This window comes from Electrona antarctica, assembly GCF_951216825.1.
Source record: "Electrona antarctica genome assembly, chromosome: 13".
Classification (NCBI taxonomy): Eukaryota; Metazoa; Chordata; class Actinopteri; order Myctophiformes; family Myctophidae; genus Electrona; species Electrona antarctica.
The window spans coordinates 28,937,152-28,949,267 of NC_136794.1; the positions used below are offsets into that span (position 1 = coordinate 28,937,152).

At 42.1% G+C, this 12,116-nt stretch overlaps 1 protein-coding gene across 1 annotated transcript in view; it reads right to left on the reverse strand.

Moving 5' to 3' along the window:
• The window catches only part of arhgap15 (Rho GTPase activating protein 15), a 78,664-nt gene that overhangs the window by 42,006 nt on the left and 24,542 nt on the right, over positions 1 to 12,116 (reverse strand). The window contains exons 6-8 of the mRNA XM_079518026.1: positions 5,783 to 5,881; positions 3,999 to 4,158; positions 514 to 651 (exon numbers count right to left, since the gene is read on the reverse strand). Coding sequence (XP_079374152.1) covers positions 514 to 651; positions 3,999 to 4,158; positions 5,783 to 5,881 — 397 coding nt within the window. The remainder of the gene's footprint in view (positions 1 to 513; positions 652 to 3,998; positions 4,159 to 5,782; positions 5,882 to 12,116) is intronic.

Genomic DNA, 12,116 nt, shown 5'->3' on the forward strand with positions numbered 1-12,116 from the left:
CGCGTTTGTCCCGTGGACACAACATTAAAGGGTCTCCTTGAAGCTGTGGGGAAATTCCAAATACCGTTACCTTCTTCTAAGGATTGCAAATGTGCTTAAATATGCCCTTTAATGGTGTATTTTCCTTCAACCGTGAGCTCAATAAATTAGTTACCCCTTTGAGGAATGGCTCTCTGTGCCTAGCTGCCTGGATTGGCGTGGTTGTTCAGAGTAAAATTCATGCGCTTCATTTATCTATCTACCGTTGTTCTTTGACTCTTAATAAGTGGGGAGGAGAGATGATTTTCAAATCACTGTAGTAGTAATTTCATGGTATTAATCTATTATATAAGAGAAACCGAGTCTCTAAGATATTATAGTCACCGTGGTAACCTGCAAGACAAAGTATGGTAATTACACAGCAAAACACATACTGTAATATCACATAAAAACCAAAAGCCTGTAAGATCAACGATGAGCCTAAATAATTAGAAACAGTCTCATAAACACTTCGGAACTGGTGAAAGTCACAACCTTGGATGATGCCCTTTTCCTGCAGGGTCTTCATGGAGGGTCGTCGAATGATCAACTTCTTTAGCCTGTTCTTCACCCCGTTCTTGTCTGCGCTGTTGTCTGACATTCTGTGTTTCAGCTTGCCGCTTGTGAACATATCTGCCAACAGCCAAGCATCATGGGAAGAACAAAACAGGAGAACTTGAGTGGTTAAACTGAAGATCCAGGTCAAATTTCTCTCGGCTGTTTCTTACTGTTGTAGACATACTGTAGTAGTGGCAGCAAAAGGCAGCAAATACAGATTGCACTGCAGTCAGTGTGTGAGTTGAGTGCTCAAAGTATTACAAGGCAGCGCTTCACTTGGTTTATTTTTTACCTGCTAGGTACTTTAACCCTCGATCTGTACTTAAACTGGACCTTTGTCGGCTCTGTACTTGAGTCTTGGACCACATTTTTCCATCTACACCAATAGCATTTGACTAATGTTCCCCCCAAGACTAATATATATGTTAGTTAAAGGACCACTTCACCACTTTTCAACCTATCTTCATATAATTGGTCCTCACTAATGATCATGATAAAATACCAAATGTTGTTTCTCATAGGAGGGCTGTGGGCAGTTCAGAAACCCGTCCATCAGTGACATCATCGTTAGGCAATTTCTATTCAGGAATAGAAAGCCTGCAGTTTCTTTAAGCTTAGATTCCCCATCGATGATGTCACTGGTGGACGGGTTTCTGAACTGCCTACAGCCCTCCTATATGAGACACAGACTGAGTAGATTTTCTTTTGCTATTTTATCATGATTATTAGTGAGGACCAATTATATGAAGATAGGTTGAAAAGTGGTCAAGTGATCCTTTAATGGTGATCTTTGTCTCTTGAGTATACTGACCTTGAGTTTTAAAAATTGCGAGGAAAACTGGTTCCCAACGTTTTTGCGAGGAAAACCCCACATGACTTTGTAATACAAAGTCATGTGGGGTTTTCCTACAAAGTTTGTATCATATGCATGCTCACCCATTGTATGTGACCGTCGTGACTATCATCAACTGTTCCAAAGAGAACATTCAAAGCAGAAGAACATGATTGATATTTGACAAGAGCCAAGGGTTCTGATTATGACCAGACACCATTGTTGATGCTGTTAAGAAATATGACACGTACTGTAGTGGGTTTTGAAGGGGGGAAAAAACTGCTGATATATGACTGTGATATATACTCTGCCAGCACACTACTACTGTACAATTCCTTCCCGTTCCTCAAAATGGTATGATTTCATTTTAATGTGGCGGTGTGACCTGGTAGATTCTAGCACCAAATAATTAGTAGCTTATTTTTGGGGTTGTGGGGCGTGGCAGGGTAGTCTGCTGGAAAATACACTGTAAGAAGGCTTAAGCTCCCCCTAAATAGCAGCTGGCATTGCTCCACAGTACTACCTGATGCTAAAGTTTCCCCCCCTCGTTACACGTTCCCGCTCTTATTTATTCATTATAGGCTTCCTTCCAGGCACCTCTCCCATGGCTGTCTTTTTCTATTATTCATTCCAATTGAACTTTTCTATGTCTCTGGGAATTCCCGGCTGTTTTTTCTTTTTTTTTCAAAAGACTAGCCTTGCTTGTCATTTTAATAAAAATGAACATTGCTCCTCCCAAATGAATGAGGATGACCTATTTTGTCTATACTGTAGCATATTGTAATCCAAGAAACAGCTTTCTTTTTATTTTTTGCTTCCTATTTTGCTCTGAAAGAGGAGGGGCGGCTTCCAGTAGAATTAGTTTATTATCAGGTATATGAGCGTATTATAAGTCCCTATAAGAATTTAAATGCATACAATATTGCTGATATTAATTTTATTGGCATTTTTTTTGTCATTGATGATGAGCAGAATTGTGTTGTTGTTTGAAATACATCTTGTATGTTCTGCTCTGCATTCATAACTAAAAGAGATAAGACTTTGATGACATAGTGCCCTGCTAGTCTTGAGGGGAAATATCACTAGACTCAAAGGCAAAGGCTAAAGCTGACAATAAGAGCCGGGAGATCGGACTCCATGTCCCTTGTCCCTAATTAGGATTTTAATATGATCATCCTACATCAATAATATTCCTCGTGCAAGCGCCAAAAGGTGACAAGATTGATTTGAACCATTGACGGGGATTACCATAATTGCTGCTTGACATATGCTGACATAATGCTAATTAGCATGTTCTTGTGTCATGGTTCGTCTGCACAAATTTATAATTGAAATCAACAGTCACCACAAGATTCCTGTGCCATGTATTTGTTTAAAATAATAGTAAAATGACACGAAAATACCAAAGGAAACCTGTCAGACTGGATTACCTCAATGGGAGATAAGCATGCATAATGCTTAATGTGTAGTGCAGCCATTGCATCTTCTAAGTCACTGGTTCCCAACGTTTTTAGCTCGAGACCCAAAAGAAAGATTCCCGGGACCCAAACCAGTGAAAATAGCCGATCTACAAGCTCACACCGCATCACTTCGTGACGCGTTGTAGCTTGTAAATCTGCTATTTCCACATTTTCTTTAAAACCTTTGAAAATGACGATTTTTCAAAAATATTACTGTGATTATCTTGAATAATTGTGATTAGGTGATTATGTAATAATCGCCAGCTTGTTGTGACAGCCCTAGTGGCCGCTTGGGAATCTGAAGGTTTCTGGTTTGATCCCCGGCTACACCTGGGTGTCGAAGTGTCCTTGAGCAAGACACTGAAGAACAACTAACCGCTTCCGACGAGTGAGCGGATTAATGCATTTGCTGTTGGTGTGTGAATGTAACAAACACATTGTGAAGTGCTTTAGATAAAGGCGCTATATCAATGGCTCTCAAACATCTTTGGCTCAGGTCACCCCTGTAAATAACTTTCATTCTCGGCACCTCTGAATTACATTGTCATATTAATGGTACGTAAATATGTGAATCTTTCCCCCAAAGATACAGTATGTCACAAGGAAAGCGCCTGGGCAGAGGCCTTTTGTGGCGGTTCTGGACAATCGTGGGTCCGACAGACTCGACACCATTTTTTTATTCAAAAGACTGTAACTAAAAGTAAATCAAAATTTTGCTGTCAAAATCCGTAAGCACAGTTGAGTGAGCAGTGTAACAAAGGTGGTGTGGATGGATGGATGGATGGATGGATGGAGGGAGGGAGGGAGGGAGGGAGGGAGGGAGGGAGGGAGGGAGGGAGCGATGGATGGATGGATGGATGGGTGGACGGAGGGAGGGAGGGAGGGAGGGAGGGAGCGATGGATGGATGGACGGAGGGAGGGAGGGAGGGAAGGACGGATGGAGGGAGGGAGGGATGGATGGATGGACGGAGGGAGGGAGGAAGGGAGGGATGGATGGATGGATGGATGGATGGATGGACGGAGGGAGGGAGGGAGGGAGGGAGGGAGGGATGGATGGATGGATGGATGGACGGATGGATGGATGGAGGGAGGGAGGGAGGGAGGGATGGAGGGATGGATGGACGTCTTACTGATGGAGCGTCGGTGGCTGGGGTTCTGCTGCTGCTTGTGCTTGGTGCCGGGGGAGGGGGAGGAGGAGGGCGCCGACCCATAGCCTGGCAGGCTGCCATGCCTTGGCACGTACTCTGAGCTGTTGGACCTCCTGAGAGCAAAGCCCCCGTCCACCTTCGACTGCATGCACGCACACAAGGAAAGAGAGGAAGGTTACAACCTTTCACTTCCATGTACCGAGGATGCCGATTGCATAACCGGCTAGGGCGTTACGTACTCACCCCCATCGCCGCCACCGCAGGACTTTTCTGAGCTGAAACGGTGGTGGTGGTGGTCAGTGATTCATAATAACTACGAACCACTGCTGACTACGTGTACCACGCGGTAGAGTTATTTAATTTTACCTTTGAAATCTGGTTTTCATTTCAATGAAATGAATGATTCATGCTGCCTCTTCCAGCTTAATCACAGTGTTTATGACCTGTTGTCAACTTACTCATCGTAACATCACTAAGCAGTGGTGGAAGAAATACTCTGATTTTCTTTTTACTAAAAGCTTCACTATGTAACTTTTTAATGAATCCAATGTCATTGCGGGTCCAATCTGTGTGGCTGTATATAGGCTATATATGTAGGCTATATATATGTGCAATTGTGCATGTTAATACCAGTAAGACGACCTGAGGGCGAGAAGCGTGCACACATCCACTTGGGTGACGGCAGACTGCTGGGCGATCTGGCGCTTTGGCATGGGGGGTCAGATCAACATATGGAATGACTTCTGTACTGGCCATATATGGAGCGTGTCTTGAGTGTATAGGGTTTGATGAGTTCTGGCCATAATATGGAGCGTGTCTTGAGTGTTTGATGAGGACCAGGTAGGGCCGGGCCTTCATTTTCGGGCCTGTTGAGAACTCTAGTTTTCACCGGCCACCGGGCGTGACTGCACTATAATAACTTTGGGGCGGCAGAGTTTGAATTGACAGGTATCAGTCAAAAGGGAGACATCGAAGAGGAAGGACGGGTTGGGGCGGATCAACATATGGAATGTCGAGGTGTGACCATATATGGAGGCGTGATGTCACGAGATGTGACCATAAATAGAGGTGTGACCGACCGCACGACCGACTGACGGGAAATGCAGGTTTTCATAGTAAACTGCGACCTACAGTCGCAAAAATATATAGTATTATACAATTGCATTGGGGTGGTTTTCTCTTGTCTCCCTGAGACATTTAGATTGTGTCAAAGGTCATGACTGGTCAAGATTCAATTTATTCTCTGAGCAAGCAGGAAAGCTGTACTATGGTTAAACAAAGTCAGCACTTTGGATTCTACTCTCTAGAAGAGGAAAGCTACATAGTGCAGCTTTAAGTAAAAGTAGCAATTCTAATTTTAAAATACTGTAACTGAAAAGCCCATATATTTTTTTATTAAGTATTGACTTACACTGTAATGTCTGCAAATATGCTTTTACTGCTCCTAGTAGGCCTATTGATTATTAATTGTATTGTATGTCTTTATATGCCTTGATGAATTGAATTCACAGGACTACAATGGAAACAAGCCCCTCAGGGCTTTTTGTGTCATCCTTTTAGCATTGTTGTATTATTGTACCTCGATCTGTACATTTTGCAAAGTATTCAAACAAAACACAGAGAAAACGTACCTCAAAAGTGTACTTATACGTGCAGTGCTTGAGTAAATGTACTTATAGTTGCTTTCCACCACTGTGTTTAATCATGTTTATGAGACACGTTGCCAACATAACGCACACATAATGTAATAAGAGGCATGTGCTTACCAAGGAGTTGACCGTCTTTTTAATAGTGTCGTGCCATTTGCAAATTGTGGGGAAGCTGTCAGCCTGCAGAAGATATTCGCTACCCGTATTCGTTGTGATCTGTAATAGAATGAGAATAATACTGCCGGTGATGCAACGTAATCACAAGCACACATTAACACACCGACGCTTCAGAGTGAATCCTGGTATCGTTTAGAATTAAACACGTATCAACACACAGCACACAGTGATATCTGAGGTCACCATAATAAGCATCAACAGTTCTCATATCGTCGCAGTCGGGTGGAAACCTTGTATGTCCAAAGCTGTTACGTTTCAATGGATCCACTGTACCGTATAGTTATTATTTAGTCACAATATGAATCATTGGTATCATTAGTTAAAGATGGAGGGCCGTGATTTTTATATTTTTTTTCCCCAGTTTTTCATGTGTTATGAGGTGACAGTATTTCATTAGACCCATTGGTGTGGTTGTTACAATATGTGCAATGATGTCTTCCTTTTGTATTTAGGATTTCTTCCTGGATGCTGAAACCTTGACAGTCAAACGTGCCAATGAAAAAACAGTGTTACAGTGACATCACAATATCTTCCCCTCCCCTAACCCCTCCCCCTTTATCATACAACAACAGCTGTGGGTGCGGCTGCAGTGTCCACATAAAAACGACATTTAAAAAAAAAAATACTGTACACTTTTTCATAAATTTTATATAATAATAATAATAATAATAATAACAATAATAATACCTGATGATCATGTTTTAGGGTGGAAAAAAATCACGGCACTCCATCTTTAAATATTTATAAAACCCACAGACAGACTTAACCACTTTTTCGCATAAATTGCAGATCTACGCAGTACACACTTGTACTGTAGATCTGCTATTTTCGACAAAGTAGGACATTGAATTCACGAAGAAACATACAAAAGTTGAGATATGGAGATAAGAGGTTTCTCCCCGATAGCGACAATATGGTGCTCGTGGTATCACCCAAACATCAGGAACTTTCATACCAAATTCCTGAGTGTGTGGCGCGTGTGTACTGTGCGTGCATTATGCTCACGTTGGTTTTGCAGGGGTGCGTGCGTGCGTGCACGGAGAAAAGAGACAAACGCACACTGTCTTCCTCAGAGGGGAGAAAACACAATTAGCGTGATACTTGTCATCTTAATATTGGGCCCGTTCTGCATCTCTCCAACGGTGCAGTATAACAGCGCTTGGCGCCGTCAGACGGAATAATCGCAGCCTAGCGGAAGTCTTTGAGAAAGCATGACATCAAGGTCAGCATTGTCAAGTGTGGTTGAAATTACGCTGATAAGAAGCCCACATTGAGACCAGAAGAAAAAAGGCTAAAAACATCAAAGCGAGTGAATAATATTTCATGTGCTGTAATGCCAACACACACACACACACACACACACACACACACACACACACACACACACACACACACACACACACACACACCAGCAGCCATTTCTATTGGACTATTTTAATCATCAGGAAAGATAACTTCTTCCTTGTTTGCCTCCGGGAGGTAATTCCTTTGGTCGTGTCGAGGAGTTCAGGAACATAACCTTTTTCCTTTTTATTTTGGGGGAAAATTGTCTTAATTCGCCATGAAGAGCTGGACCGAGCCATAATTCTTTGTATCGCACAAAACCTTTTAATGAATTCTGTGGATTTTTTTTTATCAACCACCATGCATATGGAGGGCCGCAAGCTTGATCTATGCCTGGCGATGAGTTGTCGTTACGTGTTGCTTGACGAAAATAGCATTTCTAACTGGGAAAAAAAGAACACTTTTGAAAATAATGTAATTCTTGTCGTAAATCTTTTTTTTGTTCGTTAAACATGTTTTTTGATAGTAGGAGTATAGAAAACCGTCCGAGAGAACATTCGAGGCAGGAGGATTCCAACTCGCAGGTGTGTGTGTTACTTTTGTTGATATATGGAGATACAAGATTGCTGCCTGACAGCAATGAATTGTGTGGTCCATCCATGCACTGAGCACAGGCTGAGCCACCAGCACTCAGATCAACCTCCTGTAACCATATTCCAGTCATTGTCTCTGTCGGGTGGGAACCACATGTGTCCAAAACTGTTGGATTCAACAGGATTCAAATTCAAAAACAGCAAAAAGTAGAAGATCCACAAGCTCAAAAAGCGTCGCTTCACGGCATGCTGCTTTTCGAGCTTGCAGATCTTCTGCTTTTGATGCTTTTGTGTGAAGCTGTAGTACAGTATGATCAGGTAAGGCGTTTGACACAAAAAAAGGGAAATGGGACATTTACATGTATATTTGGTACATTTTGAAGCCAAAACGTCCGTACCTTCACTCACGTAATATTCTGAACACAGGTACAGTACGTTTACTTTGTGACAGAGTACCTCCACATTGTGATTATTGCTACTTTTACTTAAAACGAAATCCGAGTCTACTTCTTCCACCACGTGCCCTGCAGACTTTTCAAAGTGTCTTGACTGTTTGAGGAACTGACTTTTCTGACTTGGCTTGCAAAGCGTCAGGAGCAGTTAAGCGGCATCCTTTTGTGATGCCAGATCTAAAATGGGGGGAATGGTTCCGGGCGCAGTCCTTGTCAGAGTGCGTTTGCGAGCCCTCTCGTCTTGGGTTACGAGCATCTGAACAAGCATGTTTGCTCTGGAACATTGTTTCTCCTGGAGGCTGCCCCGGGACGTGTCAGTAATAGGGTCCACACAATCACGCTGCATTGTGGGGGACAGGTTATGAGGAGGACTGGTGCATTCGGAAGCCCAGGCGATACACACACACACACACGCATGGCACACGCGCACACGCACACGCACGCACGCACGCAGGCACGCACACACACACACGCATGCACGCACAAACCACGCAAACCTAGAATTCTGTTTGACTACTTTGCTGCTCGTGGACAAAATATAATACTAATACAGGAACACAGGGAACATATCGCTGCCGTCAGGCAGGCAGAAACCTTGTATCTCCATATTTATTTATACTTATACTTTTTCTTTGACCAAGAGTTTTGCGTCCTGAAAATTGTGAAAATAGCCAAACTACCAGTGAGCTTGCAGATGTGCTATTTTGGGAACATTCCGAAAGTGAAAGTAGATAAATGGATGGATGGATGGATGGATGGATGGATGGATAGATGGATAGATAGAATGCTGCAGGCAAAATTCAGTCGCCAGAGGCAGCACAGCAGTTACGTTACAGATACAGAGTAAGAAAAACGTACTATACAGCAAGGGTCTGTGGATTTCATCAATATTGAACCAATCAAAAGTATTAACAAGAGCTTTTGACTGAATAATAACTACACGACTGGATCCACTGGAACTCGGGTTCTTTTTTTTTTAATTTCTTGAATCGTAAAACGCTTTGCGGACGTTCAAGATTTCCACCAGACAGCGACGTCATGCAGGGATTAGCAGGGGCTCCAAGTTATAGTAACTCATAGTCACAATAAACCCATGTTGTGTTCATATCAAACCTCTGCGTGATTAGCAGCGGCATAATGCACTCAGAAAGGTTGTTTCATAAGCTCAGTTAGATGTCTTTACATGAATGTTGCATTAGTTACAGTCTGCTCCTGTCGTTATGAATGTTGCATGGTGGACACCGAGAGCTTGGATTCTCCACAGGCAGGCTCAGTATGCAGTATGTATGATATGTGTGTTTCATCAACTATACTATAGGATGCATCACTGTACATACTGTAACTGTCTGCGGTCAGACAAAAACCTTTTAACTCCATATTCTAACATTTTGTGTTGTTTCGTAAATCGACGCCATACTTGATCAAACTACAGCGTCACACAAAAGCATCGAAAGTAGCAGATCTGCAAGGTTGTCGATCTGCTCCTTTTGCTTTTTTGATTTGACGCCTAAACACTTTTGGACATATGAGGTTTCCACCCGACAGCGACGATATGTTTGGTCAACTAGGATGCATCTATGTACAGTATAGTACAGTATGTTTCATCATACCATTTGTTGCTTTTTCCAGTGACGGAAGCACAACCTTTATTGACTTTCATGTTACTACAGTATACAGTACATACAGCATAGCACATGTTGGTCTGCACTGCAGCTAGCGATCATTTACTCATCAATTACAATAACCTTTTTTGATAAATCAAATAATTTATTAAGCAGCTAAGCATAATACTAAGAATTTTACTACGCTGCACTTCTGTGTCATGCAAAAATAGTAGATTAGAATACCCACACTACAATCTTACAGTTGTGAAGAGGGGGGGTTGTTATATATTCATTAGTTTGGTTGACTATTGGTCTATAAGTGTGTTCTGTGTTGACATGACATTATATTAACACAAACTCTCCATTGTGAATGGGGTATTTCTGACGCAGTCCCCCATCCGAAGAAAAACAAAAGAAAGCAACATTTTTAACATAAAGTCTTCGAGAGTTATCCGTAGATTTACAAATTATGCCGAAACTCAGGATCCATGCATCCCTATAAATCCTCGGAGATCCAGGCCTATTTAAGAAACCAATGTCCTCCCTTTAAGTTATCCAGGCAACTTGTTATCTTGAAATCCAAAGATTCAACATGGTAGCTGCCGCGGTAAGACCCTCATGTCATCGGGGAGTGGGGTTTTAAGAGTACGGTGGATTTAACCCGCGTTCCGCAGGATCGCGCCACAGAAACGCATCCTGAACGTTTTGCTCCACTTTTCTTCCCCTGTCATCTCAGACACAGAAGTCGTCCATTGAAACGTCAAGACTTACACGCCAAAGTCTATCTGAATAGCCGATAAGGAAGAGGGGCTCATCCTTCTGAAGTTTAATCAGAAAAGGGAGAGCAAACTACTTAAAAATATATCAAACATTTTTCTTTTAGGAGGCAGTACGGCCAAAGATGCATTAAAGATTATCAAGAGGCAGCCTGAAGAGATGACACGCGGACTCTCTCTGTCTATTCACTCGCTTAATGAAAAAGGCAGATAAGCTCCCCGCAAACTAAATGCGGCCACATCCAGCCTCGAGTCCTGATGTCAGCTGTCCTAATCTCGCCAGCCACGCACAAAGGTACGAGTATAGTGGCGCGCCTCCTCTCGTGTCAGGCTCATATTGAGCTGTAAGGTTTTCGGGCCGAAAAACTGGTAATACGATGGCTTGATGTTAATCCTGACACGTGGCGAGGCACCCTCTCCAAAGCACAGTTTGTGATTTTAATTAGCGTGGTCATTTCATTCTCAGGCAAAAAAAAAGTTTGCCGGGGAAATGTTAATGTGCGTGAAAAAGCAAATATAGCCCCCAAAGGCCTCTCAATTCCTATGTAGCCCAAATGGGAGCTAACCAACAGCATAGGAGGTAATACTAAGCAAACTGTACCTCTAAGGTCTATGGCGGAAAACTGAATGCAGGCAAATTGATAAACTAAGGCAAATAGAAAATGGATTTGGATACCAAATCCCTTGAGAAGTCCCCAGTCACTGAGCAAACAGACCAAGAATTAACAAAACCACATTGTTGTCATTGGCTGGGTTTGGTTGCAGATATTACAACTCCCCAGTGCGTAAAAAACGAGACATTAAAGCTCATGCAGTACACAGAAAATCTTCAGCACTAATTTAACTCGGATAGTGTACAAATGGACCGTTATGGGTCCACTTGATACTATTTGAGTTCAATTAACACTGAGGATTTTCCTGTGTAAGTAAAGCACACATGGGCTAAATCCACACATGGGGGTCTATCAAGGATTCTATCCCATTCATTGCCATTGGAGGAAAAAAGGAGAAAATACAAAATCTAATTCCAGTCAGAAGTTTCGTGTGCATTTCTTGCAAAGTGAAACGAAGTTACAGTAACCAGCACAAAGTACTGTTTTGCATCTAGAAATGAAAAAGAATATGAAATAAATCACTTTTTTTCATCACATTTCTTAATAAAGAGGATGTTGAATGTCTGGGCCTTATTTTGACTGGAGTCATTAATATTTAAATATGCACAGTGGTGCAGAGAGGAGAGTGCCATTTGTGCCTTTATACATTTGCATTTGGCTCTTAAATTAAACATTAATTATGGTTCTTCATAAAGGAACAATACAACATTGAAGCATTCTACTTTGCCAAGTTAATTATTTCCAATTTGCAACAAAATATCTGTGAATATGTCAAACTGTGATGATATGGTTCACAAAGATATTGGAGAGAAAAAAAGTTCTTAGGCTTGGTGGAATAAAGAGGGTATCTATGCACTGGTGTTTCGTCAGGTTTGCCCTGAGAAGAATATTAATTCTAAAGGCCGAGGCACATGTTTGTGATGTTCACATTTTCCTATCATTTGTACAATA